Source organism: Phytophthora infestans, genomic scaffold (genome assembly GCF_000142945.1).
Source record: "Phytophthora infestans T30-4 supercont1.24 genomic scaffold, whole genome shotgun sequence".
Lineage (NCBI taxonomy): Eukaryota > Oomycota > Peronosporomycetes > Peronosporales > Peronosporaceae > Phytophthora > Phytophthora infestans.
Window position 1 is genome coordinate 1023143 of NW_003303735.1, and position 27817 is coordinate 1050959.

Consider the following 27817-nt stretch of genomic DNA (forward strand, 5'->3'; position numbering starts at 1 on the left):
CTACAGTAATCAGCTTCAACACGTATCTTGGAGCCAACTTGTCAGCGCTTGAAGCGCGGGTCCTCCTCCACCTTGTTGAGGATCTGTTCGAGACGGCGAGCCTCTTCGACGTTGCCAGACTTGTAGAACATCTGCATCTGCGACCGCAGTCGTTCCTGTTCGCGCATGGCCTCGATCTTGTCCTTATCCATGAGCTGCAGCACGAGGCGGAATTCCTCCTGCTCCTTCTTGTCGCGTGCTGCCAGACGCTCGCGCCGCACGCGTTCTTCGTCGGCCAGCGTATCCAGAGCCTCGTCCGACGCACTCTTCTGCTTGGCGTGTGCCTTGCGCTGTTGCTTCTGATAGCGTTTCATCTCGTACTTCTCGATGTCGTAGTATTTTTCATGAGGCAATGTGCACGTGTTGTAGTCCTCCATGTACTCCTTAAAGAGCTCCATGGCTTCCCATTTGGGACCGTTAAACTCGCCCATCTTCTTAACATCACGCACCCACGCCTGGAACGACACGCTCTTGTTGTGGAAATCCGACTCGCGCAGGATACCGTACTTGCCATACTCGTCCTGATTCACCGCGTGCTTCTTGCTTTCTTTCTTGCTCTTTTTGCTTTTCTTCTTCTTGCCCTTCTTATGCCGCTTCTTTTCTTTCCGAGAGCTACTGCGCTTGTGCTTCCGCTTCCGACGCGATCGCTCGTCATTGGAGCTGTCAGAGTCGGAGTCCGACGAAGAATCCGATGAAGAAGAGCGTGACCGACGTCTCGAGTGGCGATGGTGGTGTTTGTGTCCACTGTCGTCCCTGGATTTATCGTTTTCCCTTTCCTTAAGGCTACTGCTGTCATCATCCGAGTCCACTACCGTCCACATACGCGACCTATTCTCCACTTCCTCGCGGTTGTCGAGTTTTTGCTTCTCGGAACCTTCCTTTTCGCGCTCGTCACGGCGTCTGTGCTTACGCTCATGCTCATCTCGATGGTGCCGGTGGTGACGACTGTGTCTCAAAGAGGTTGAGTGGCTCGCGCTCCTACTTCTACTGCGACTCCGACTATGCCTGCCATGTCTTCGACGCGGACTGTGGCTGGACGAGCGTCGGTGGCTGCGACTGTGGCGCCGCTCACTCATCCTCACTAAGGATCAACCAGTGCTGCATCCATTAACAGTTGAACAGCAATCAATTGGGGAGCAGCCAGTTAGAGAGCAGAGCACTTATAGCGAATCAGAACGGCTTATTTGTCCTCCATAATGGCCGAGGAGCAGGTTGACGACATCACTGGTGGCGGCGACGTGCTGACGCATGGAGTGCGCGGATACAGCTCTCAGATATTCGATGATCCGGAGATGGCTTGGAGGCTTCATCAGGAATCGCATCTGATCCCGTGGCGTGGCGAGAGCGACGGAGACCTGCGCATAGATCGCTTCGACATCCGGAATTTGTTGGAGGACCGGAGTCTGTTCCGGCAGCTGAAGAAGAGGAAGCGAGTCGATCCTAAAGACAGAAAGTCGGAGAGAAAAACTGCAAAAGAAGATGCCGGGGATGATACAGAGGAAACGGAGGAGCAGCTGCTGCATCGCCTACGATACGGAGACTACGCAGTCGAGTTCCCGCCGTCAGAGGAAACATTTGCGACGAAGAACAAGTTCCCGTATCAATACACAGACGAACAGAGTGACCAGGAGAGTGATGGTGAAGCTTATGAACCGCTGTGGGAGGTGCCAGATCACCTTATAATGGTAAGAAGCCGTCGATGTCGATGATTGGTCCAACATGTTGAAGTGAAATGTTGCTGCGTTTGTAAAGCCAAAGACCAAGAAACGGCATGCGATTCTAGAAGCCACAGCTAACAAGGTGCGGGGTAATCCACAACTGGAAGTTATGCTGAAGGTATGAGTCCGCAGCGTCCTACACAGCTACATAACTAACGTTAGATGCACGCTGCGTTTTGGTAAGGTCAAGCTCGGCGACAACAAAAAGTTTCGGTTTCTAGATGCCTCGCACGCTCTTCATGGCTACTATTGTTTCTTACGCGACGAGAATCCACAGACATTACCCAAAAAGAGTGCAACAAAGGTGTCGCTACTTGGAGACGAGTATTCGGATGTAAGTACACTGAAGAGCTCAAGAGCGATCACTTTCGTGCAGTGTTAACGTGCTTGTATGCTTGTATCAGAGCGATGATGAAGCTGAAGAGACCACTTATGACACCAAACAACAGAGCGACACACATGATAAGCGTCAACACAAGCTGTCCAGGTATCACTAGTAAGAAATAGGTAAGTGCTTTGTAGAAACTTGTTTGGTATCAGCTTGTCTTGGTTTTTGCATTATCCTTATTCAATGAACCCGCGACAAACAATACGACGCCATTCTAGCAACGAGACGCTTACGGGAACAACCTCTTGGGGTCACGCGGGAACATGGAGGCCTTACGGATGTTGCCCAGACCCAAGTACAACATGACCACACGCTCCAGACCAATACCACCGCCACCGTGGGGCAGAGCGCCAAGACGGAACGAGTCGATGTAGTTGCGCATCGACTCCTGAGGCACACCCAGTTCGTCCATACGCTCCATCAGCAGCTTGGGATCGTGCACACGTTGCGCACCCGAGACGATCTCCTCGCCACGGATCATCATGTCGTACGAGTTGCTCCAACGCTTGTCCGTCGGGTCCGGCATCGTGTAGAATGGACGCACAGCCAGCGGGAACTTGTCGAGGATGTAGAAGTCCGTGTCGTATTTCTCCTTGACGAGACGACCCAGCCACTTCTCGTTCTCTGTGCTCAGATCGTCTTCAGGCTCCTGGTCAGCGCCAGCCTCCTTCAGCATCTTGACACCTTCCTCGAAGTTGATGATAAGTGACGGCTTGTTGTACTTGAGCGGCTCGAACGGGTACTGCTCGTTAATAGTAGCCAATTCCTTGGCGTAACGTTCCTTCAAGCCATCGAAAATGTAGATGAACAGGTCAGAGAACACCTCCAGCACCTCGTGGTAGTGCTCCTTAATAGTCATCTCCAGATCCAGACCCACGAACTCGCACATGTGACGGTGCGTGTTCGAGTTCTCAGCACGGAAGACCGGGCCGATCTCGAACACACGCTCGAGACCAGCAACAGCACACGCCATCTGCTTGTACGTCTGCGGACTCTGAGCCAAGGCGGCGTCCTGGTCAAAGTACTTGAGTGTGAAGCAGTTGGCTCCGCTCTCCGAGGCGCCACCAACCAGCTTGGGCGTGTGGATCTCCACGAAGTTGCGCTGGATGAGGAATTCACGGAACAACTGGCTCACTGCGGCCTGGATGCGCATGATACACTGGTTGGCAGGTGTACGCAGGTCCAGCGGACGCGAGTTGAGACGCGTCTCCAGACCCACGTTCACGTAGGTGGATCCTTCGGCCTTCACGAGGGCGTCGGGGCGGGCAGCGTCTTCTACCTGGAAGGGCAATTCGGGCAGAGCCTTGCTGACCACGAAGAACTTCTCGACATTCAGCTCCACGTCCTTCTGTGTCGTGCTAACAACGGGGCTGTCGGGCACGCTGAGAGTGACATACACATCGACGACGGATTCCTTGGACACACCGGCCGCGAACTTAATCATCGGACGCGAGACCTTATCGCTCTCGTGCAAGATGCCCTGGATCGTGGCCGTCTGCTCGCGCAGAGTGATGAATGCGATCTTCGACTTGGCACGCACAGCCTGCAGGTGGCCACGCACCCAGAAGCTCTCGCCCTGCAGTTCCGGGTTCAGGTCCTCGACACTGCAGCAACGTACTACGACTCAGACCCATGTAAGTGTACGGGGAAGAAGATTGCTAGCTACGTACGACTTGTAGTTCTTCTTGGGACGCTCCTGCGACTGGATGAGCGGCAACTCGCCGTATGTGTCGGTGAGTGTGGGGCCAGCGGCAGCTGCAGCAGCTTTCTGGCGCTCCAGGATGCGCAGCTCCTTCTTGGTGAGCTTCTTAGGGGCGGGGGCGGGCGTCGCGTCAGCCATCTTGCCTTGCTTGGTGTCAATCGGATTGTGACGCTGCGAGCCAAGCAGGAGTGTGCGTTACAGAGAGGAAATATAATCCAATAGTCTCTTGAAAAGAGGTGAGGTACCACATATCCGCCAATCGTCATCCAGATATCGCAGTCAAATAGACACGATTGGGCAAAATACCGTCCAAAATGTGCAGACCACGAGAAAAATGCGGAAGGCTATCAAGCGCACGGCTAAGGTTGCTGCGACGGCGCCGCGCCGATCGCCGCGTCTCAACAAGGCATTAGCACAGAGTGAGACCATCATTACCGTGACCACCGTATCTGTCCGTTCTAAACGCACTTCGAAGCCGAAGAAAGCTGTGAAAAGCAAGGAACCAGCGACGCTATCCCGAGTTTTTGAGACTCGCTACGAAGCTAAAGGCTACACGACTGTCATTGGCGTGGATGAAGCCGGTCGAGGACCTTTAGCTGGCCCTGTGGTGGCAGCAGCATGTCATGTGCCTCTGGACGTGACGATCGCAGGCATTGACGACAGCAAGAAGATCTTGGAGCCCCAGCGCGAGGCACTATTCGAGCTATTGACCTCGCACCCGAACATCACGTACGCCGTGCACGTGAACAGCCCACAGCGCATCGATGATATCAACATTCTGCAGGCATCACTGGAATCTATGACCAAGTCGGTGAACGAAGTGGCTCAGCAACTACAGCAGAAAGACAAAACGTTCGTGCTCGTAGACGGCAACAAACTTCCACCAACTCTAGAACTGCCTGCAGAGGCAGTGGTCAAAGGTGACTCCAAGGTCTACAGCATCGCCGCAGCTTCCATTATCGCCAAGGTCACACGAGACCGCCTCATGCGCGAATACGACGTGAAGTTCCCCCAGTACGGACTCGCGCAGCACAAGGGATACCCGACGCGAGACCACGTAGCTGCCATCGCCAAGCATGGACCGTGTGAGATTCATCGCATGACATTCGCACCGTTAAAGCCTAAAGAGGCTCCCAAGCCCAAAGCGAAAGGCAAGAAGAAGTCCGCGTAAGGAATATCCTACGACCAAGATATAAGGCATCCCATTTATATGTATTGTCTTGGCACAATTTATAGATATTTTTTCTACCCTACTAGGCTATTTACTAACAAAAGGAAATTGTGTATGCAACGGAGCAACTCGAGCTGCAGCCTCAGTTGGACTCTCAAAGCCACAGTCGCTGTGGTTGCTGTCAAGGCCTCGTGGTGAGCTAGCGAAGGAAGACAATTCGTCCGTCGGGTTGCGTATATGCGACGGCAACTTTAGCGACGTCATGGCTTGCATATGATCCTCGAAGCAGGCGTCGCACACACGTTGGGCCGCCATGTAACCCAAGTGAGGAAGAGCTAGTTGACGTGTCGAGTGTTCGTAGCAGAACGAGTTGCCACATTGACGACAGTGGTGACGACGCACGAGAAGATTGAAGGTGCAGTCGCACTCGAAGCAGGTCGGGGCCTTGGCGAAACGAGGCACAACAGCTCCGGGACGAACTGTCACAGACGGCGTCGCGTAGCACGAAGAAGAGTTCGACGACGACCGCTTACGGTACATACCAGTAGATGCTGAACGTCTGGGTATCGGGTGACGACCTCGGCTGAACAGATCTTCCTCGCCGTCTACGGAGCGATCATCGTAGCTCGGACTGTCAAAGTAACCTGACATACGACTGCTTGTAGCGTGCGTCATGCTGTGCGGTACTGCAAAGTTCCAACGAGACGGACCTTGTCGACCACATGAGGTCAAAGGCGCAGGAATCCGAAGCGGACTATCAACAGCGCGTGAACGGCGCTGGCTTATGCACGAGGCTGGACCTGCATCGATGGCATTGTTATCCACCTTCAAGTCAAGTTCAGGCAACTGCAGTTGCAACTGCATCGTTTTGCGCTTGATTTGTGACGCCACCAGCTTCTGGAGCGCAATTTCTTGCTGCTGTTGACGTTCTGGCGAAGGTTCGTCAGCAGCGGCCTCTCGGATCTCTTCACGCAGTTGCGAGACTTCCTTCTGAGCCTCCGCTTCCTGTAGTCGCCACAAATCCAAGCTGTGGCGTCGATCACGAGAGCGAGAGCCACGAGGTGACGCAGGTGGCGTCTTGTCTATTTCTGCTGCTTCGTTCGCTGGTTCTAGCGTCGGTGGTAGTCTGAATTGGCGAGTCCGACGTGAGTTGGGAGTCTGCAGTTTGGGCTTCTGCTGACTGTACGACAGATCCACAACACAGCCGATGTCACGACCATCTGCAGCGTTGGGGTTCCCTCCAGTGTCCATTGTTAAGAGATCGTCCGATAGTTCCAGCTCCAATTGATTCTCACAGTCACGTTGGTTGTTATCGTCTTCAACAGGACCATTTTCATTCTCTGAGGAGAGCACAACAGCCTTGTGTGGCGACTTGTGCGCAGGATCTTTAGCAAAATTGAACGAAGGGAACGGTTGCTGTTGACGCTCTTTACTGGCACTCAGAGCCACCAAGACCTGCATCTGTCGACGTAATTCAGCCACTTCGTCCTTAAGTTGAGCGTTGTCTTCCTTCAGCTTGGCCACATTCCTGCTCTCTTCACGCTTCACCTTCAATACTTGTCTAGCGGAGCGTGCACGCAGCGCGCATTGAAGCGCCAATGTGGCACTACACAGCTTGCGGTACTTCCATTGAGTAGTCGATCGACGCCAAGCTGTGGAGATGCGTGTCACCGCACGAGCCTCACGACGTGCCTGCACCACTCGTGTAGCTAGAAGACATCGGAAACGACACTGCACTGCCAGCACTCCTGCACGTGCTCGTAAAAATCTGCTTCGCGCACAAATCTGGCGCATTCTCGACTGCAGCACTCGCGCTTGTTGCATCGCACGCATCCAGCACACCATCCTGTAGGCACGACGTCCTCGCACACGCGCTTGCATGGCGATCGCAGCTTGACGAAGATGTCTGTAGCTACGTCGAGCCACAAACCCTCTGACGTGTCGTTGGAGAATTAGACTGGCACTCTGTCGAACAGCTACGCGCACATTCTCCAGCTTCTCGTACGGTTTGCGACGGAAGAAGACGCGAGTCTTGCCGAGACTAACACCACAGCGCATCTGGCGATCCTCCTCATCCTCAGCTCCTTGTTCCAGCTCTTCATCGACAAGAAGAACTTGTGTGAGTTGGTGTAGACACAAGTCAAGTTCACTCCAGTTCCTGTGCTTCCGTTCAAAGTCATTGTCCCCCCACTTGTAGAGCGAGAGCAGCACACGCCGATACCGTCCGAGGAACTGCTTGTGTGAAAGACGCACAGGGAATCCCGCACGCGCAACTCTCACTGCTTCAAGAACACCGCCACTGCGTAGCTGCTCGACAACACGCGTGCTTTGGAACAATGAGCCCACATGAGAGTCGTTCGGTTTAATACAGCGCACATATCGAGGCGTCGTGGCACGGACAGTGCTCAGCAACTCGTTCAATTGAATCTTGAATTGCGTCCCCACACTAACCGCTGCAATAGCCGACTTGGCGCGTCGACGTGTTCTACCACCATAGCCATCCAACTCACTATCTCCATTGGCGTCTTCATCGGTCGATCCAGCAGCTAGAGCCTGGATGAGAGGGTTGGACGACCCCGCCAGCAATTGAGCGGCACTCTCACAGAAAGAATCCTTGTTTTTCGCAAGGAACCCATCAATAGTATAGGTGACGCAGCCAGCATAATGAGCTACTACGAACTGTGTCGTGCGCTGGATCAGTGGAGCCGAGCGGAAATGCGGATGAGTCTTCTTCTTCTCAAACTCCAGATAGTATTTAGCCACAAGAGCCCGGTCAGTGCCTTGAGGGAAGACACACTCCTGGTCTGTAAGCGAGAAAATACCGATTGGTCGGTGTTCATACAGCTCGAGGCACGCACGGTTATTAGGGAAATCCACGAAGCTCCAACGGATCCCTTCGTCGCGGTACAGCCGCTGCTCCTCCTCGAAAATGTATTGGTTGAACTGATGTTGCAATGCCTCATTGGCGTAGTTGATACAGAGCTGCTCGAAGGAATTCTCGGCCATGTCTTCAAAGCCAAAGATATCCAGCAGACCGATGAAATCCGCCGAGTCTTCTTCGTCGTCAACATCACTGTCATCAGCATCCCACGGATCACTCGCCTGCCGTTGCAGTTTGTTATTAACGCGAGCAACAAGCCACTCAAACAAAAGTCTGTAGCTCTCCATAGTCAGCGCATTGCGCGTGTTGCGTGCATGGGCCACGTCGACTCCCACGACCAACGTCTCGTTGGAGGCATGAATCCAACGCTTGGTCAGCGCATGATCTAGCGCCTCTGTCGACACTCCCAGCAACTCTGCGGCTTTAGTGAAGTGATCATACACACCAGTCGAGGAATGCATGACACGGGCTTCGTCAGCAAACGCGTTGTCGTCTCCCTTGTGTGATACTTGTTCAAAGTCCACATTGCCCATATGTAGCACTGCGGCCACGATCTCCAACACGCTGCCGATCTCCCGTTCACTCATACCAAGTTGTTGCATGGCTCTCTTAGTGGACCGGAACTGTACGCCATCCTTGACACCGTCACGTCGCTTGGAGCACAAACTCTGGTTCAGAAGACGGAAGCTTTGCGGTCCACCACTCAACGCCAGCACTTGTTTCTGTTCTTTACTCACGCAATTGTTGTCTGCACTCAGCAGCTCATAGAAAATGTGGAAGTTGCGTTCGTGAGCAGCTTGTTTGATGACTCGGATCTTCTCCAATAAGTACGTCCGGATTCGAGCACCTGCGAGTTTCCGGCGCTCGTCCCGGAAGCGCAACTCGATGAACTTGCCGAACCGCGAACTGTTGTCGTTTCGTACTGTACGAGCGTTACCGAAGGCCTCCAGAATCGGGTTGGACTGCAGAACTTGCTCTTCAATCGTCGTACGGGACGGCGAGGGTGGGGGTGACGTGGTTTCTGCCAAAGTGTTGCCAGTACCGCAATGGACGGCAAAGTACATCATGATGATCTTAGTGGCTTCCGTCTTGCCTGCACCGCTCTCGCCACTAATGAGGATAGATTGACTACGTGCGTTTTGAACAATGTCAATGTAGGCTGCACGAGCTACGGCGAAGAGATGCGGCTCTCTCGGATCTGTGGTTGTCACACGGTCGCCGAACGGCGAGTTGTGGTCGTAGGCGTATCCCTTCAGTATTTCGTCGCCGTAGAGTTGCGGGAGGTCTTGGAAGGGGTTGATGGAGATGAGGATGTCGCCGATGTGTGTGTAGATGGCGTGACGTTCGTAGCGCAGTCGCAGTGCATTAAGGATCGAGGCCTCGTGTAGATGCGGGAGGGCCACTAGGTCGCGCTGGTCTTGCTCGCGCGGCATGTTGCGTGGCAGTACGTTTATGCCCTCACCCGAGGGTCCAAAGGTCAGAGCCACATCTCGGCGATTGGATTGGGAGGCGTCGTCGTCATCATACGAGCCGCGGTGTTTGAAGCGCGACGTTGCCGGTTCTTCTTCTCGTCGAATCTCGAGCTCGAGAGTCACGGCGGCTTGACGCACCTCGAGTACTCGTGCCGCGAGCCACACGCTCTCGTCGGCCGAATCGGCGACCCATACGCGCGCACCGACGTCCATTGAAGAGGAACGGGGGTGACACTCGGGGCTGCTTTTGACATCTGAAGGAAGGAAGGACGCGGTGGTCATCGTCCGTTACCGATCTTTATCTGTCGCGAGGTACGCAGGACCCGGTGGTCGCTTCGAAGCGATCTTGCTTGTTCCTCGCCACCGCTTCCGCGCTTTATGCCTTATCGGGGAGAAGCTATAGTGGGCCATCGAGTGAGAATCGGCTCCAATTGCGGCTCTCTCGGATGCGCCAATATCAGGCAGTTTTGCGCCAATCCGATTTTGGCAAAGACCTTGAATTAGCCAATCGGTGCATGTGTTGTCCAATCTTGAAAGGCCGCTGAAATTTCTCAACACTTTCATTTCGACAACTTACTCAAACCAAGTGATGCAAAAAAGGCGCCTAGATGTCCCAGCCGTCTGCTCGTGCGAGCACTGCAACTTGCAGTGCAAGATGCAACACAGGCACAACCGAACGAGCATCTGTCCATTGCACTGCAATTTGCAGTGGCGCCATACTTCATGTATCCAAGGCTTGGATTCCAGGCGCGCAAGGAACTGCTTGAGGTTGGCTGCGCGGCTGCTCGTGCGAGCACTGCAAGATGCAACACAGGCACAACCGAACGAGCCTCTGTCCATTGCACTGCAATTTGCAGTGGCGCCATACTTCATGTATCCAAGGCTTGGATTCCAAGCGCGCAAGGAACTGCTTGAGGTTGGCTGCGCGGCTGCTCTCGCCGCGCCTTTTTTCCGACCCCTGCGCCCTTTAGGGGCGCTATGTTAGCGAAACCCCCCAGACCAAAATTGTGTTCGTCGCCGTCTGCAGCTGAGCTCTCTGCCTGAAATTGTGAAAGTTGGGGATCCTCAACGCTTGTCCCTGTTAGCGTGGGGGTGGTACATGTATCACACTCTCAATCAAGCGACGAGCAACTGGTCCGTGCCCGTACGATTGGATCAAAGACAACGACTACCGTACGATACTTCCCACTGTGAAGGTTCACAACGAAACTTGTGCGTCGTGAGGTTCTCTTTTCCTGACCCTTCTCCGAGGTCTCCGTTTCGTCTTCTGCTGCGACAGCAACGAATGAAATATTCCGCCGTCACGAACTTAACGAGCGCGGGATGGAGCTTATGATCACGATCGGATTGAGGAATGAGGAAACCACTAACAGGTGGAAGTACTGGATGATGCGGGATAGCTGGGCTCTGATAAGTTCCAAGTTGGAACTTTCAACACTATTTTTGCTGTTGTCACCAAAGCTTTTGTAAGAATATTTGCAGCAACATGGACAAATGACCGATGAACTCTTCGTCTCTTAGTCATACAACTTCAACTCGTATCATTTTCTCGTCCTCCCTCCTTCACTGTGCCGCTACTGGCACAGTAGAGATGCCCTCCGTTCTGCAATACCTAGCTAAGAATATGGTGGCGATAGGTCACACGACACACGGTTCCTTCCCGTCTGCAGTCGGCCAGCCGGGGCGCAGAATGCATGTGGGCCTCTACGAACTGCTCCAGCGCGCCTGGTTCACATCGTTCGCGTTGTTGCCACCCTGCGCACCGCCGTTGCCGTACTGGTGGTAGCTCTGCTGGTGCGCGTTCGGCTGTTGCTGCTGCTGTTGCTGCTGCTGAGGGGCCTGTTGTTGCTGGGACGGAGACTGCTGGTAGCCCTGCGGCATCATGTGGCCCCATCCACCCACAGGCTGCGCGCCGTAGTTGCCGGCCCAGCCGTAGTGCTGGCCGTACGAACCAGTCATGGCTGCCGACGCGTTAGGCACCGGCGGCGACACGTGGTCACGGCCTCCAGGGTTCTGGTAGCCCTGCATGCTTGCATTACCGCGCTGGCCGTGCGACTGCTGTGAACCGGATGCTCCAGCACCAGAGCCTGAGCCTCCCTTGCCGTGACTCTGTGAGCCATTCTGGTGACTGTGGTGGCCGTGGTGGCCACCTTGCTGCTGCATCGGCGCCTGCTGCATGTATGCTGCGTTGATCTCACCGAAGCCCTGAGGAACAGCACCAGCGTACTCGTGCTGCTGCGCCATCATGTGCTGGTCCTGGTACGGCATGTTAGGAGGATTCGAGAAACCGGGAACGGGGCCCTCTACTCCATACGGCATGTTGCCGCGCGGAGGATACTGCGTACGCGGACTGTACTGGGCAAACTATTGAAGACAAGACATAAGATTCACACAGCGTCAGCCTTTCAATCACATCAGACCTAAGGGAAAACAAAGCAAAAAAGCTTACCTGCGGGTTCTGGTAGTATCCGTAGCCCTGGTAGTAGCCAGCGTAGTTGTACGGGTTGTATGGCAGCGCCATACCCGGCGGGGGAGGCGGGGCGTAATGGTAGCCCTGCTGCATGCCGGCCTGAGCCTGCTGGTGCATCTGAGCCGCCGTTTGCTGCTGACTCTGATTCTGTTGGTTCTGCTGAGGCTGTTGAGTCTGCTGCTGAACCTGCTTCTGCTGGGTTTGCTGTTGAGCCTGCTGCTGCTGAGCCTGTTGTTGCAGAGGGATCTGCTGCATCTGAGCTACGGGCTGCGGTCCACGAGACGGCGACTGCGTAACGACCTGAGCAGCAGCTCCGCCGCGGGCGCCAGTGCTCTTTGGGGTTCCGGATCCGGCGGGAAGCTGACCCGGGGTCGACGTGGCCGCAGGACGACCAAGATCCATCGAGTACTGCCCATACGACGCCTGGTACAGACCTGTGCCGTAGCCAATGTTCATCTTGTTCGTCTGTGTGGCTGCTGATCCCTGAGCTTGAAACGGACCTCCCTGGGCACGAGTGGGGGTACCACGCTTGACTTCGTCAGGCTTAGGCAGAGACGCCGGCGAAGGGGCCGAAGGCGCGTAGCGAGGCGACTGTCCCGTGGTAGGCGTCACACGCCCCGAGTCCACCGAAAGTCCAGGAGGAGCAGAGGTAGTGACCTTCATGGCACTTGCTTCCTGTGCACGCTGGGGCTGCTCGTTGCGATCAGGAGACAATGTCTTCTTGGGCGACGAAGCCTTCGGGGTAGCCCCCCAAGCGCTTTGAGTTGTAGTGGTCTTAGTGACAGTCTTGCCACCAGTGCTCGAGTTAGACGTCATGGTCGTTGTGGTCGTCGATCCCCAGCCAACCTCTGACGAAGGCTCCAGCGATTCCACGCCATTCAGTGAGAAGCTGCCAAACTGAAGCGACAGATTCGGCGTAGCGGCACTATCCCACTTGCCCATCTTAAGGTACGGTCGAGGACTGGTTGACGCCGATCCAGATGAGCGAGGTGCATCAATGTCCTTCGGTGAGCCCGGAACAACGGTCGGTCTAGCGTCAGCAACGGGAGACTTCGGTGTAGCGGCTTGCTTGCTAGCAGGGGGCGAAAGGACGGGGCTGCCACGTCCCCATGCGTTCGGAGTTGACACCTTCTTGGGCTCAGTGGTAGCCGCAGAGGCAGACGAAGACCACTCGGTCATAGTCGAGGTAGAAACATCCAGGGAGCCCCATCCAGCAGCAATGTTCGAGGAAGTGGTCTCCACAGTCGTATCCACGGTCTTTGTCTTCTTCTCCACCGTCTTCTTCGGCGAAGCCTTAGGACTTGCCACCTTCTCCACGACCTTCACAGTTTCAGTCTTTTCAACAACAGCAATAGCCTCCTCGACTGCTTTAGTAGTGCTGGATTTCTGTGTCTTCTTGCTCTTCTTTTCCTGCTGAGTCTTCTTCTTCGGACTCACAGACTTGAGGGCATCCGTAGCGACAGCAGCCTCAGTTTCTGTAGCAGCAGTGGTGGGGTTCTCCACAGTCTTGGGCGTTGCTGTAGGTGCAGATGTAGGTGCAGGCGCAGGTGTGGGAGCGGATTCTACAGGATTCGGCGTTGAGGTGACGCTGGTAACGTTCAGCTTCTTCGTCCAAGCGCCAGTCAGCACGGGGTAAACAACAGGCGGCACCTGAGCAGCTGGCTGCGTAGTGGTCGTTTTAGCGGTAGTCTTCGCGCCACGGTCCCTCTTTGAGTCCTTGGCCGTCTTAGACGACTGCACCCGGGTATCGTTGGACGGAGTGGAGCTGTCAGTAGAATTGCTGTCGTTCTCCGGGCTCTCTTCTTCATTTTCCCCGTTTCGAGGTACACGCGTGCTGCCTGTGGACACAACAGCGCCACCACGACCGCGGCCACCACGGCCTCCCCGGCCACCCCGCGCAGAGGCCATGCCTCGGCCTCTCATGCTGCCACGGCCACGCGTGGAGAATCGTTCCGACGATCTGGAGCCCTGTGTGTCGCTATCTTGCGGTGCGTCCGCACGATCGTCCTGGAGCTGTGTCTTGGAAAAGGAACGCTGCGACGAGTAGTTTGTTTGGTCCTGCAACACAAAAAATAAGACAACAGCCACACAGCCAAGTCAATTCAAGTTGCCCTTACAATGTGGCAAGAAGATAAAGAGACGCACCTGTTTCTTCTTCGTCACTTTCTTGGACACTGTGGCCCAAGCATCCTGATCATTGCCACGGTAGTCTTCCCACAGTTCACTGATAGCATTCTCCATGCGCTGCGTGTCGCCCTTGCACTGGGCGATCAGCTTCTGGATCTGACTGTCTGGGGTGGCGGGAGGGCAGAGCTCGCGGTACTTGGCTACCTGTGTTGGTCAAAAGAAAAGCACCGTAAGCATTACCATTATTTCCGTGCCGTTTAAGCTACACATTATCCAGGAAAGGGCGGTAACGTACTTCACGCGAGGCGTTTCCGCTCGTGGGGGCGGAAGAAATCTGTTCGTCGAGGCGCTGCATCTGCAGACCCTTCTGCAGGAAATACTCGTGCTTGCTCATGGTTCTGATGTGTCTTGTGTGGAGAAGGAGGGCGGGGAGCTCGGGCGAGCTTCTCGGCGGATGCGGGGCGGCGGGGGCGTGTGCTGTTGGTTTCCAAAAGAGTGATGGTCCCCTTCCGAGCCAAACAAAATGTATGGGTTGCCAGTGTGAAGATCTCCTTCAATAAAACCTTGCTGCTTGCCAAATTTAAGAGGTTATTTACCCTAAGGTCGGGTGGCTTTCGTTTTCCATTTTTTCATTTCTTGCACGCGCGTGCACGCGATTGGTCCATACAGTGCAAAAATCGCGAAATCTACCGTTTCACTCGGAATATCCCGTTTCGCGGCAACGGCAAGTTGAAGACAAAAGAAGTATATCTTAGTTATGCCACGGAAATGCCTTCACTACCACTTGTCTACAGTTCACCGCACTCAGTGATGGTAATGGTGAGCTTGGGTTTGCTATTGGGCCCAACAGGCACGCTCTCCATCTTACGCAGCAACAGCAGCGAAGCTGGGTCCAACACCTTTCCGAAGACCACATGCTTACCATCCAACCAGTCGCAAGGCGCACACGTGAGGAAAAACTGGCAGCCGTTCGTGCCTGGCCCGCTGTTCGCCTGTGGTATCAGAACACAATGTGGAGGTCAGACGACGGCATCTGCAGATTAAATGGCATGACGTAGATGCAAGTCGTACCATCGACAGGAGTCCGGGCTCCGTGTGCTTATGAGCGAAGCTCTCGTCCTCGAACTTGTCGCCGTAGATGCTGATACGACCTGTGCCGTCTCCCTGCAGTTCGCAACCGCCACGTAACGTCGTAAGTCTACTGCAGAAGAACTGCAACACTAGCGCAAACAGCCCACTGCATCCAACCTTCAGAAAGTCACCGCCCTGTACCATGAAGTCTTTGATGACTCGGTGAAATGGGCAGCCTTTGTAGCCAACCGGTAGCTCAGATTTCCTGCAGCAGTGGCAACACACGATCAAAAGCAGAGAAGTGAGCGCATCAGTCTCACGATATCCATAGTCTGACTTCAATACAGCGCTTTACCTGTACTCGCCCGTACAGAATTGCCTATTACCAAACAACCCAAGCAGTTCTCTCGTTAGCAACCAGAGCAGCGCAGAGCCAGCCATCCACAGCCACCCACCGGAAGTTCTCGACCGTGCGCGGGCAGTCCCTCTTGAACAGCTCCAGTCGTAGGCGGCCCACTGGTGCGCCTCCGATCGAGATGTCGAAGAACACGACTGGGTTTCCCCGCCGCAGTGCCTCGCTCAGCGCCGCGTCCATTATTGCCTTCACCTTTCGAAAGTTATAATACCCGAAGCGAAGCACTTCGGGAAAGGTGATTAAATCGATTGTGCAAGGGTATTCACTTCAACAATGAAAAGAAAAAAATCCGGGACAGTTTGCAAAAGCGGACCCGTCGGAGTGTTCTTCTCTGTTGTCGATGACGCTCGAGCTGTACCCCGCGTCAGCCCACGATGTGTTCCACGGGACGAATCTCCGTTACCCGCGCGAAGTCGACGAAGCTGTGCAGCAGATCCACGGCGCTTGCAAAGGCCTGGGCACGGATGAACAAACCTTGATCGCAGTATTAGGCTCAAAGTCCCCAGAGACGCGGAACTTGATCTCGCTACGCTACAAGGAACTACACCAGCAGCCACTGAAAAACCTCCTTAAAAGTGAGACTTCAGGTGACTTCGGTCGTCTGCTGCGTATGATCTCCACGCCGCTGGCCGAGACGGAGGCACAGATCCTGCGCGACGCTACCAAGGGCATGGGTACAACCGAAAGCCTCATCGTGCAGATTCTGTCGGGCAGAACGAACGAGGAGATGAACATCCTCAAACGCACCTACTTCGATCTTGTAGGCAAGGACTTGGCCGTCACTCTCAACTCGGAGCTCAGCGGAGATTTCCGCAAGGTCGTCATGGCCTTGCTACAATCCTCCCAAGAACCGTACAACCCGACTACGCACAACGCTGCTAAAGCCGAAGAAGAAGCTGTAGCCCTGTATAGAGCAGGTCAAGGACGACTGGGCACCAATGAGGAGGTTTTCATTGGGATCCTTGTCAAAGCCCCTCCGGAGTTCCTCAAGATGATGAATGCCGTCTATGTTGCCAAGTACAACAACAACATCGCCAAGGCAGTGGACAAGGAATTCAGTGGTGACGCCAAGAAGAGTCTTAATTACCTTGTTCGCTCCACTCTTGATCCGTATCCTGCAATTGCTGAGGTGTTTGAGAAAACCATGAAAGGGTTTGGAACGGATGAAACGGGGTTGAGTACGGCAATAGTGCGCTACCAGTCCATACTTCCATATGTGAAGGCTGCTTACAGAAGGTTATATCACGAAGAGCTACGTGACCGGATCAGTGGGGAGACAAGTGGAGACTACAAAAAACTGCTGCTCGCGGTGTTTGACGCACCCCAGGATCCTCCCAGAACGAAGGGCAGGGGCCCTAGCGGAGTCAGTGGACATAACGCAGGACCTACTGGAGCTAGTTCGTCGGCTTATTTGTCGACTCAGACGTCGTATTCCACTGGTGGGCCCGGTGCAGCTCCCACTGGGGGTGGTTCACCAGCATATTTGTCGACTCAGACGTCGTATGCTTCCTCGAATACTCATCTGCAGTCAAGTCCCTCTTTAGGGTACCCAGCACCATCAGCGCAGCAAACGTATGGTCAGTCTTCCCCGGTCCAAGCAGCCTATAATGCTGCTCCTCATCAGACGTCGACGTCTCATCCTGGTGGATATCCATCACAAACCTTGACATCTCAACCTGCTGGTTATCCGAACGGAAGTAGTTACCCTAGTCAAAGCCCAGCTCACAGCCAAGCACCAGATCATTCCGCACCTAGCTATCCGCAGCAGAAATACGCACTTCCCGGACAGCAACCTCCAAGTCAGCAGTACTCGCAACATTCGTCACCGGGGCAACAACCTCCGAGCCAACATTTACCTGGGCAGCAACAGCAGCCTCCAGGCCAACAGTACCAGCAATATCCAGCTCCTGGAGGGCAGAGTGAACAGCAGTATGGCGGACAACAACAGCAGCCTCCAGGCCAATCGTATCAGCAGTATCCAACTCCTGGTGGTCAACCTCCAAACCAGCCATATCAACAGTACCCCGTTCCTGGACAACAGCAACCTTCGAGCCAATCGTATCAGCAATACCCACCACCGCAACAGCAAACTGGTTACCCTCCAAGCTCCTATCAACAATATGGCGCGCACCATGGCCAGCATCAGCAGCCCCCGAGTCAACAATACCAGCAATATCCGTCACCCGGCCAGCACACGCCGACCCAATCGTATCAACAGTACGCTCCTGGACAGCAGCCACCGACGCAACCGTATCAGCAATACCCAACGCCACAACAACCTGGTTACCCTCCAAGTCAGCAGCAATTATACCAGTCGTACAATGCGCCGTCGGGACAACCAGGCTATCCTTCTCCATATGGAGCTGCTGCTCCTCCCCAACAACAAGGTGGGTATCCACCCCAGCACCAACCGCAGCCTGGATATCCTCCATACCGAGGTATGTAAAGCATTAGCAAGGTTGAAGGGCGTAGCTTATATTGCTCAAGTTTTATTTTGCCGATAATTACAAACAGTAGATGTTGCTGTTGATGGATGGAAGTATTCCAGTCTACATGTACATGTAGTCTCTTAATTGACAGGTGAGCGACCTGATTGACCCCAGACGAGAGAGATACTTCACATTAGGACCTCTCATTATTCCTTTCCCTCCGTTCTCACAACAGCAACAACAACGACAACGATTGCCATGAAGCCATGCCAGTTCATCTTTGCACTCTTCCTCACCGTCTCGCTGGAATCGACGTGCATCGTTGGCTACGAATGGGAGCCAGAAGCTGATGTGGAGATCCCGGGCAATGCTGCCATCCACCCGCCGAACGGGTTGCGACGCGTGCAAGCTACGACCGACCTGTCAAGCACGGGGTCTACTACAGGAACAAGCTCAGGTTCTGCTACGGATGCTTCTGCATCTGCTGCAGCCTCAGCTACTGATACTGATTCGGACACACCGACGACGATCATGGTGCTGCTGCCCGACAACCTCGCTGCGAGCTACTCTGGATCAGGTAGTGTCATGTTCTTCGATGGATCCGTAGACCACGACAAGAGCGAGAGCAAATCGGCTGCCTCTGACACTGTCGGCGATGAAATATCCAACTCAGCCTTAGGACGTAACTTCGGGATGGCGACGGCTCTGACCGCATTTACCGTCCTGCTTGCTCTTGTGATGGCGTAGACGACAAGTGACCTAGAAGCAGCTGCATACCGTGATAGTCTAGTGAAATGAATCAGTATTGTACATGTAACCCCATCAATAAAGCTGCTTTGACTATGGAATACCCGATCAGAACGTGGAGCACTCAGCATCTCCACATTATTTCGAAGAATATAGCATGATGATAAAGAGAGAATAACTACAGGCTGTTGACTTCGCCCACGATGTTGACCTTGTACCCCTTGAACAGCGGCGGTAACGCTGCTTCTAACTGTAGGACAAACCAGCACTTTAGCCTTTCATGACACCAATCATAGCAGGCCCAAGCAATCCGTACCTCCTTCTTGAGCTTCTTCGTTGTAGCCACCAGAGCATTGATCTGAGGCTGCACGTTTTTCGTGGCATCAATGAGGTCCACATTCTTGTCCTCCAACGCGTGAATTTCGCGTCCACACTTGTCCATGTGCTTCGTCAACATCTCCAGACTCGCCACATGTCTGTCCAAATATCGCTCCGAGGTTTTAATAAGTACCAATTGTTGAAGACGCTTGCTTGTCAACAAAGATACAGCCCCGTCCACTGCAGCTTGTAGCTCCTCGATCTTCGCCGTACTTTGCTGTTCCAATAGCGCTATTCGCACACCACAACACCATAGTTAGCGTCTACAGTTATCAACCGCAAGCAATACCTGCACTTGTACTGACACGAAGAGCCCTGGAACTGATTGGCGAAGGCTACTGAATCGCTCCCAGACAATTCAACAAGTCGCTGACGGAGGAACGCCCGTAGCTCCAGTAGATCGTTGAGCACTCGTGTGCGGAACTCGTTGTCGTCCAGTAGACCCACACGAGTGGCCTGTCCAGTCGTAATAGGAACCGGCTCTACGACGTCAGCAGCTTCAGGAGCGCTGACTTCGTTGACAGGCTCCACGGCATCAGAGGTTGTAATGTCCCAATCGATCTCGACCGGTGCATCGTCAACGGTAATTTCAGCAGGTTCAGTAGACGCCACCGTCTCGATTCCCCAGTCGATTTCTCCCACTTCAGCGGTGCCGCTGCCGTCCAGCGAGATATCCCAACTGATCTCTGCAGCTTCCGCCTCGAAATCCAGTGTAGCCGTCGTTTCCACCAACTCATTGCTCGCATTACGCAATTCTTCGATGGCAGCAAAGAATTTGTGCGGGGCCAAAACGAGCTCAAAGGGCTCATCGGTCGTGACCTCAGGCTCTTCCGCCGCTTCAACCTGCTTCTTGCTCTTCTTCTTCTTCTTTGACGAAGAAGAACTTATCGATTCCGTCACCACAACAGGGATCTCACAGTCGTGTAGATACGCCTGGAGAGCTTGGTGATACTCGATAGCAGTGGCAATCTCATCGCTACAAATGGCTTTCGCGACGCCGTCAAACAAGGATGGTAGCTCCATCGGCAAACGACGCAGCTCTTCACGGAAGTTTTCGCCCTGTCATAGTAATAAGTAAGTACAGAGTATTAATGTTAGAGTCGGGAAGTGTGACGCACCGCAATGCCCATGTCGGCGCACGAGGTCTCCAGCTTACGCTTGTACTCTGCGATGCTCCTCGTCAGGTCCTGACGCAAAGCGAAAATCAGCGCATAAACATCATCTAAAACTGGCAATACAGTCAAAACCCCAGCTCACCGCCATCTTGCGATTGTTGTCAGCGACTTGCTTTTCGTTCTGCTGGATCGATTTCTTCAAGAACGGGCTGAATAGAACAATACCCACCCACATGAACCCACGACCGCATAGTTTCATTCATCATCTCTACGTACATCTCAAACGCCGTGTTCTGGGCGATGATACGCGCCGTCTCGGCTGCGAAGACGTTGTTCTTCTGATACTGGCGGATCAGTGCGCTCCACCGCTTCAGCACGGGCGACGTATACTGTATCGCAGTCAAACATCAACATTGATTCGTTGTAAGTTCAAGAGTATTGCCATCACTGCTGTGGTCTCCGAACCTGGCCGAAAAAGTTCTTCGAGGCGCCCTCGTCCGATTGCTCAAGGCATTGGAAGATAAACTTGCAGTCAAAATAGTTGAGGTCCTCATGACTAGGCTTCTTGGAGCGGAATTTGGACAGCGCTTCGCTGGCCAGAGGAAGTTCCAGGTATAGCGCGGCGATTGCGTCACGGATCTGTTTGTGCTGCTCGAGCCATTTATTCGGCACGATACGGCGGTCCACCAGCGCCTCTGCGAGACACAAATACACAAGAAGCTTTTAACAAGGAGGAGGACCAGGGGATCGCTGCGGCCGGGACCTACCCAGGAGCTGCTTGTATTGAATATCGATCGGCAGCTTGCGCTTGTCCGCCATTTTGTTTCTTTGAGAAATGAAAAATACGGCAAAAGATTTGACCAATCATATGACGAGAAATCCGGCTTGACAATATCTTCGACAATATCTTTGTCAGCAACAAGATACTTTGGATTTTGAAGCGAGCGAAGCACGTGCTACTGTACATATGACTCAGGTGCTCTACCCAAATCCCAGCTAGAGATCCTCTATGGCAGACTCCTTGCACTTGTAGCACCGGATATTATCTCTGCTGGGTGGCTACTTTGCTCGACGCGGCAGTCGCTCATTCTTCAATTCGCCGCCTCCTGCGCAGCCACTTCCAACCGCTCCTCTCTCTCCAATCCAATCATAAGATGCTGGGACTCTACCCGTCGTCCGCGTTCGACGCCTACAAGAAGGACAAGACCCGCTTCTCCGCTTCCATCGATGCTGTCGTCGAGCAGATCCACACTGCCTGTGATGGCGTCGGAACGGACGACAAGGCCCTCGTGCAACTCATCGGCCCGCTGTCGCCGAATGACCGTGCGTTGGTATCGCTTCGCTACAAGGAGCTTCACGGCCAGACGCTGCGCGAGCTCGTCAAGAGCGAGACGTCGGGTAACTTCGGTTACCTGCTGCAGCTCATCAGCTTCCCGTTGCCTCAGGCCGAAGCCTACATTCTCTTCCACGCCATGAAGGGAGTTGGCACGTCGGACCACCTCCTTTACTCAGTCCTTATGGGTCGCAGCAATGAGGAGATTGGATTACTTAAAAAGGCATACTTCGAGATGTACGACCAAGATCTCTCCGTCGCTATCAGCGAGGAGATCAGTGGCGATTTCCTTGCTGTCATCATGAAGGCTCTTCAGGTGAGCTACCCAACCTCAAGCAACACAGCATGTCACTAACTATTTACTTTTTCTTGATATTAGGAGCCTATGGTTGAGTACAAGCCTTCGTTCCACACCAAGGAGAAGGCGGCCGAGGATGCCGAGCTTATCTACAAGGCCGGCGAGGGCAAGTGGGGCACTGACGAGAATGGATTCATCAAGGTGCTGCTATCGAGCCCACCTGAGCACGTGCGCAACATGAACGCGGCGTACGAGGCTAAGCACGAGCACGACTTGGTCTACGCCATCGAGAACGAGTTCAGCGGGAGTGACAGCGCTGCTCTCGTCTACTTCGGTAAGTGGTTCATCTTTTTTTTTATTAATGTTGAGTTAAGGCTAACAGTTGCCCTTTCTCTCCCTGTTGCAGCCCGCATCAGCCTAAATGCGTATCCGTTCCTTGCCGAACACATCGAAGGGACCATGGCCGGCATTGGCACAGACTCGACGGCTCTCAGCGCTGCCATTGTGCGCTATCACTCGTATCTGAGCAACATTATGCCTGTCTATGAGAAGAAGTACGGCAAGACGCTTCAAGACCGCATTAAGGAAGAAGCTAGTGGCGAGTACTTGGAGCTGCTGTTGCAGCTGCTCGAAACTCCGCGTCCCATCGGCAGCTTCGCGTAAATGTCTACTCTGTAGTCTTAGTAGTGGCGTTCACGAAATTCATTGCCAAGCATCGTGGTTGTCGAATTCACCCACAAAATCCAATTCAAATTTTCTGATATGAGCTTTTACGGTTCAACTCTGCCCGAATCTCTGATTTATAGTACTTGTCGGATCAGTTTCTTTAATATCGTAAGCTGTTCTTTACAAAGTTGACTGTGTAAACGAGTATAGGATAGGTTTTCCAAAGTCTCTATTGCGGTGCTGTAATCGTTGCTGCGTTGACCCTCGTGCTCTGTCCGCAGTAGCAATGCAGCGCATTTTCCCACAGCATGCTCACGATGTGTACCGCGGCGTACCGTTGGTATATCCGCGCGAGATTGACGACATCTGCGAGCGTATCCGCGACGCGACGGATGGTCTGGGCGTGGACGAGAATGTGCTCGTGGACGCGCTGAGCTCACTGTCAGCGAGCGACCGATCTCTGCTCATTTACCGATACAAAGACCTCTACCGCGAGGAGCTCAAGGACACGCTGGGTCGCGATACCGTCGGCGACTTCCGCTTGCTACTGTTGTTGCTCACGATGCCACTGCCAGAGGTGGAGGCCTTCATTCTGAACGTGGCCACTTCTGGCAGTGGCACGAAGGAGCGACTGCTTTACCCGGTATGGCGGCGTGACTTGTGAAGTAGGCTTGTGCCGTGCTACGTACTTATTGAACATGTTGTTGCGCTAAGGCAGATCTTGCTGGGACGCACGAACGAAGAGCTCTCAATGCTCAAGTCGACGTACTTTTATATCTTCAATAAGGACCTGACCTGGCTCATGCGCTCAGAACTGAGTGGCGACTACCGCGAGATCATTCTGCTGGCGCTTGAGGTGCGTTTGCTGCTACGTGTAGTTTTCTAGCAATGTATTTATGCATTTTGTTACGACGGGGACAGCGCCTTCAAGTCACTTATGACCCGGAGATCCACACGTACGAGAAGGCGAAAGCGGACGCTGTCAAGCTGTACGACGCCGGTGAAGGCCGCTGGGGAACGGACGAGACCACATTTGTGCGCATCCTGTTCTCAAGTCCGCGGGAGCATCTTGTCCTGGTGAACGATATCTACAAGAAGAAGTATGTGAGCGACCTGGAGATGGCCGTACGCAATGAGTTCAGCGGCTATGCGACTGAAGCTCTCGTGTTCTATGGTGCGTTGAAAGTAGTCTCCACCACACTTCTTGCCTCTCTGGTACTGCTCTGCTCCGTTTTGCTAACTAGTCCTGCTCGACTTTTGTTGTTGTTGCTGTTGCTGTATGTAGTCCGCTTGGCACTGGAGCCAGACATGGCCATCGCCATCCACTTCGAGCGCATGATGAAGGGTCTGGGCACGGACGAGAAGGGGCTGAGCGCCGCCGTGATCCGATACCACTGGATGCAGCCTCGCGTCGAACAGCTCTACGAAAAGGTATACGGTCGGTCGCTCGAGGAGCGGATCCGTACCGAGACAGACGCCAACTACGGGGACTTGCTGGTCACGTTGCTACATATCCCGATTGACGACGACAGCAATCTCAACAGCGATAGCGACAGCAACAGCAGTAGCGGGAGGGGGCCTGAGAGTGCGACCTAGGTCGAAATACGACCGCTGTCCGGCTGCATATTAACATGTAAATGATTTGTGCAAATATCTCCCGTACGATACAATTACATTAGCTAACCTCACCAAACTTGCCCCCAAGCGCGTTGTTGGCACCGGTGGTTTCCTGCCAAAAGCATTTTCTGGTGAGGTGACAGAAGAATGTTCGTGCTCTTCTGCGAAACGCTGCGAAATTCGCTGACACTTCAGGTGCGACGAAGATTGCTTCGGTTTCGCCTCCGCGGCTTTACCGGTATTGAAGACGCATATAATACTATTATTGGCATTCTGGTACACGGTACCGCTCACTAATCTCCGGAGTGATTGCGGTGCGCTGGTCGACATTGAATTTCGACAAATCAGCGCGCGGTCCGACATGCTTAAGGATTGCGCCAGCGCGAGAGTGGAACTTGCGTGACTGACCAATGAAACTTCAATTTAGGTAGCTGTCTTTTTAATATTTTATTATTAAAATTAAAAATGCACACCACAAGTGTGAAATGTACACCAGACCAGGAATTAACGCACGTAGTTTAGCCGAAATTGCTCGAGTCAGCATGACCTCGCTACCATCGTAAACATGGTCAACTCACCATCGAGGAGTCGAGCGCCGGGGTGCAATTGCCGACAGCGACATGTTGTTATGCTCGAGTTTTGGCGCCATCAACTTGATGATCAAGCGCTACAAAGTTAATTCTTATTTTAAAACTGCACTTTTCACGAAATTTTCAAAATGGTGCTCGTGCATTTTTGCTACTGCATTACCTGTCCGCATTTATCTAGACGGTAAAGCACATTCCTCCTGTCCACAGCAACAGCGATTCGCAACCAGGCCTGCATAATACAGCGCATACAGATGCAGATGTGTTCAGCGTCTCACGCCAGAATGATGGCTTGCCACCGACACTTGTCCACCAGACCAGTCAAGCCTTGACTCAAGACGCGCTAACTGTACCGGTATGTCGCAAAAGGTGCGCATTCCTGCGGAAAGCCGCACCAGCGCCAGCACAGGCTGAAAAGTGACGATAGCTTTGAGAAACGGCATTATTTTGCTGGCAGTGAAAAATATCTGACCGTTCAGGCTGAAGCGGTTTTACCTTCATTCGCGCCACCCATTTTATCCATTATCGTTATATTTCGAATGGCGCTTTTTCGACCAATCCGCATGCGCCAGCCAGACTACGACGTCGATTTCTGGACCCTAGCCCCACATGCTCGCGTAATCGCCCTCTGCCAGATTAAAAAACTGTATGGTCGGACGAAATCGGTCGACCATAAAAGCTTACTCCATTGCCCACAAGGCAATTTTCTCGATAGAGCGCAGGTTGTTGTCTCTGATTGATTTGCCTCGACGTTGGACAGAAAGAAAGCGCCGAAAACATGGGCCTGGGTCTCTTGGACGTGGATGTAATCCAATCAAAGGAGTGTCGCTCCTCCTTCCTCACTACCTCAACGTGCTGTTCGGCCGTGAGCAGCGGCGGCGTGGAATCGACAATGCTGGACAATGAGATGCTCAGCAACTCGCGCCTCAGCAGCATCTACGGCGGCGGCACAGCTACAGGCCAACGCCTAACAATCCTCGAGGAGGACCTCGAGACCGAGGACTCGTCGCTTTCGCAGAAACAGATCCAGAAAAAGCTTTTTGAACTGCACGAGCTGCGTGTGCTCAAGCAGGTGCCTCTACCCGACTGGATGAAGATCTTTGTGCCGCGTATTGTGCGTTTGCAAACCGGAACAGTACCCTACATGGAGTATGCACGATCGGAGAAGGGCGAAGTGCGCCAGCGTCAGATGATCAGCGTATGGACGCGTGTAAATCGCCTGCCCAAGAACAAGCTTTCTATCGACTTTCGCATTCCCGAGGAAAGCGACCGCTCAACTCACGCACCCAGTTCGAGCACATCAAAGACCACAGACGACAAAGTGGCGCACGACAAGTGGATTCTCAAATTTGATACAAAGAATGAACGTGACCTGTGGGCCAAGCTCGTGCAAGATGCCGTCGATCTGCTCGGTTGGATCGCCAAGTTTACACTGGGCAGCGTGATTATGGAGACGGAGAACTCGTCAATTGTCGAGTGCTCCACTTGGATGGACCGTGGCCGTCCGTCCTACGTGATGAAGTCAATAAAAGCCTCATCCACAAAGCAGAGCCACTCGGCTCGCAACGAAATTGAGATTCAGCGCATGCTGACCAACTACTCGAGTCATCCGAACATCGTGGCACTCCACGATTCCTTCCATCAGAAGGACAAGACGTACTTAGTTATGGAGAACTGCATTGGCGGTGACCTCTTTGACTTTATCAGCCAGAATGGCGGTATGGACGAACATGAAGCCAAGACGCTGTTCCGCCACATCACGAGTGCCATCAGCCACTGCCATGAGCATGGCGTTGTGCATCTAGATATCAAGCCTGAGAACATCTTCTTCAAGGTGTCGTCTATGCAGCTGGAGACTGTCAAACTGGGCGACTTTGGCTCAGCAATGCAACTTGATAAGAGCACCGTTAAGAAGGCTGTTAGCTGTACAGTGGGCTACGCAGCACCAGAGGTGTTACAGAACGGCAAGATCTCGACTGCTGCTGACGTGTTTAGTGCAGGGGCTGTACTATACACGATTCTGTGTGGGTACTCCCCATTCAGTGCTCCGTCCGAGGACGAAATGATGGACCGAACTCTCTCGGGTGAGATTTTCTTTGACGAGCTCGAGTGGTGGCGGATCAGTAAGGAGGCCAAGGAACTCGTGAAGCAAATGTTGCACTCGGACGCGAAGCAGCGCCCAAGCATGGAAGAGGTGCTGGAGCATTCCTGGTTCTCTAAGTGGTAGGTAGTACAAGTACTTAGTCGTTTGGTAGGAAGGTAACATATTTAAAGCGCAAAGCAAAGGCGCGTCGTAATGAATCACTTTGCAGACATTCGATGAATTGATTTGGGTCTGCTTCCGTAAGACACAGCAACTTCAGATCATTATTTTCGATCAGAAGTGCTAATCTTACATAGGGGGCCGCAGCGGCCGCCTTGACGCCACTCCGATTCGATTCAGATTCCGGTGTCTGCATGTAATTAACAGAAATGCACAACACTAAGCAGCTGAGGATCGATCCGATATAAACTTCATGCCTCTTAATACAATATTGGGAAAGCGTTTTCAGCGACCATAACCATTCAGTACATGTTTTATTATTAAGAATCAATCGGTCGGCTGCGACAGCAAGCCGGTGTTGAAAGACACTTCGCAAGTTGCGGCGCAACCTTGCACCACAATATCCCTGTCCTGGATTGGTGCCGCATAGAGTACAATGCGAGGCCACGAACAAAATTTGCTAAGTTGTAGTGTCGTCCATTTCATCCCTCGAAGCTGAAGGGCCAGTTAAAAGAACGGTCGGTATGCTTCAGTGGAGTCTCCACATCCGTGTGCCATGTACGAGCATGAGAAAATAAACGAGCACCTTATCGTTATTTCTGCCAAAGTGTCTGTCTCCAAGCTGGAACGATGAGTGTTTTTTTTCAAGTTCGTCAGAAGTTGAACGGCAACTTCCAAGCAAGTTACAGGCATTTGATGGTGCCAAACGAAGTCCGATTGCGCTCACATGGTACAGTACGCTCTTGGCGTCAGCTTCGGTTTTATATGTACAGTATCTAGTACTACAAAAAAATATATATTCTTTTTGAATTTTGCTGCATTGCGCTTTGGCGTGCATTTTCAATTTTGAAACGTGCAATTTAAAGTTTGACGAAATCAGCTTTTGCTTTTACTGTACGTTTCTTTTTTATTTTAAGGAAAAACTTTTTG

At 53.2% G+C, this 27817-nt stretch overlaps 12 protein-coding genes across 12 annotated transcripts; 6 read left to right on the top strand and 6 right to left on the bottom strand.

Moving 5' to 3' along the window:
• Positions 1–41: 41 nt before the first annotated feature.
• On the bottom strand, positions 42–1114 carry PITG_12149 (uncharacterized protein; the record flags this gene model as incomplete). The annotated part of the gene is made up of 1 exon (XM_002900723.1): positions 42–1114. One exon carries the CDS (start codon positions 858–860, stop codon positions 42–44), a length of 819 nt encoding a protein of 272 aa, XP_002900769.1.
• Positions 1115–1235: 121 nt separating this feature from the next.
• On the top strand, positions 1236–1881 carry PITG_12150 (uncharacterized protein; the record flags this gene model as incomplete). Its single annotated transcript, XM_002900724.1, has 2 exons — positions 1236–1724; positions 1792–1881. The coding sequence occupies 2 exons, from the start codon at positions 1236–1238 to the stop codon at positions 1879–1881; spliced, it is 579 nt and encodes a 192-aa protein (XP_002900770.1).
• A 402-nt stretch (positions 1882–2283) lies between these two features.
• Positions 2284–3997, bottom strand: PITG_12151 (aspartyl-tRNA synthetase, putative; the record flags this gene model as incomplete). The annotated part of the gene is made up of 2 exons (XM_002900725.1): positions 2284–3749; positions 3816–3997. 2 exons carry the CDS (start codon positions 3983–3985, stop codon positions 2375–2377), a joined length of 1545 nt encoding a protein of 514 aa, XP_002900771.1.
• A 184-nt stretch (positions 3998–4181) lies between these two features.
• Positions 4182–5018, top strand: PITG_12152 (ribonuclease HII; the record flags this gene model as incomplete). The annotated part of the gene is made up of 2 exons (XM_002900726.1): positions 4182–4266; positions 4354–5018. The coding sequence occupies 2 exons, from the start codon at positions 4182–4184 to the stop codon at positions 5016–5018; spliced, it is 750 nt and encodes a 249-aa protein (XP_002900772.1).
• Positions 5019–5105: 87 nt separating this feature from the next.
• PITG_12153 (myosin-like protein) lies at positions 5106–9653 on the bottom strand (the record flags this gene model as incomplete). Its single annotated transcript, XM_002900727.1, has 1 exon — positions 5106–9653. The coding sequence occupies one exon, from the start codon at positions 9651–9653 to the stop codon at positions 5106–5108; it is 4548 nt and encodes a 1515-aa protein (XP_002900773.1).
• A 1215-nt stretch (positions 9654–10868) lies between these two features.
• PITG_12154 (uncharacterized protein) lies at positions 10869–14362 on the bottom strand (the record flags this gene model as incomplete). The annotated part of the gene is made up of 4 exons (XM_002900728.1): positions 10869–11735; positions 11821–13899; positions 13987–14172; positions 14264–14362. The coding sequence occupies 4 exons, from the start codon at positions 14360–14362 to the stop codon at positions 11076–11078; spliced, it is 3024 nt and encodes a 1007-aa protein (XP_002900774.1).
• A 394-nt stretch (positions 14363–14756) lies between these two features.
• On the bottom strand, positions 14757–15640 carry PITG_12155 (flagellar peptidyl-prolyl cis-trans isomerase; the record flags this gene model as incomplete). The annotated part of the gene is made up of 5 exons (XM_002900729.1): positions 14757–14960; positions 15040–15132; positions 15217–15304; positions 15395–15418; positions 15495–15640. 5 exons carry the CDS (start codon positions 15632–15634, stop codon positions 14757–14759), a joined length of 549 nt encoding a protein of 182 aa, XP_002900775.1.
• A 154-nt stretch (positions 15641–15794) lies between these two features.
• On the top strand, positions 15795–16831 carry PITG_12156 (Annexin (Annexin) Family; the record flags this gene model as incomplete). Its single annotated transcript, XM_002900730.1, has 2 exons — positions 15795–16763; positions 16814–16831. 2 exons carry the CDS (start codon positions 15795–15797, stop codon positions 16829–16831), a joined length of 987 nt encoding a protein of 328 aa, XP_002900776.1.
• A 1920-nt stretch (positions 16832–18751) lies between these two features.
• PITG_12157 (uncharacterized protein) lies at positions 18752–20947 on the bottom strand (the record flags this gene model as incomplete). The annotated part of the gene is made up of 8 exons (XM_002900731.1): positions 18752–18880; positions 18947–19239; positions 19314–20067; positions 20127–20195; positions 20266–20332; positions 20400–20512; positions 20589–20818; positions 20891–20947. 8 exons carry the CDS (start codon positions 20940–20942, stop codon positions 18809–18811), a joined length of 1650 nt encoding a protein of 549 aa, XP_002900777.1.
• A 330-nt stretch (positions 20948–21277) lies between these two features.
• On the top strand, positions 21278–22417 carry PITG_12158 (Annexin (Annexin) Family; the record flags this gene model as incomplete). Its single annotated transcript, XM_002900732.1, has 3 exons — positions 21278–21772; positions 21836–22088; positions 22161–22417. 3 exons carry the CDS (start codon positions 21278–21280, stop codon positions 22415–22417), a joined length of 1005 nt encoding a protein of 334 aa, XP_002900778.1.
• A 289-nt stretch (positions 22418–22706) lies between these two features.
• PITG_12159 (Annexin (Annexin) Family) lies at positions 22707–24016 on the top strand (the record flags this gene model as incomplete). Its single annotated transcript, XM_002900733.1, has 4 exons — positions 22707–23063; positions 23139–23276; positions 23342–23594; positions 23706–24016. 4 exons carry the CDS (start codon positions 22707–22709, stop codon positions 24014–24016), a joined length of 1059 nt encoding a protein of 352 aa, XP_002900779.1.
• A 1325-nt stretch (positions 24017–25341) lies between these two features.
• On the top strand, positions 25342–26851 carry PITG_12160 (protein kinase, putative; the record flags this gene model as incomplete). The annotated part of the gene is made up of 1 exon (XM_002900734.1): positions 25342–26851. One exon carries the CDS (start codon positions 25403–25405, stop codon positions 26849–26851), a length of 1449 nt encoding a protein of 482 aa, XP_002900780.1.
• Positions 26852–27817: the final 966 nt, after the last annotated feature.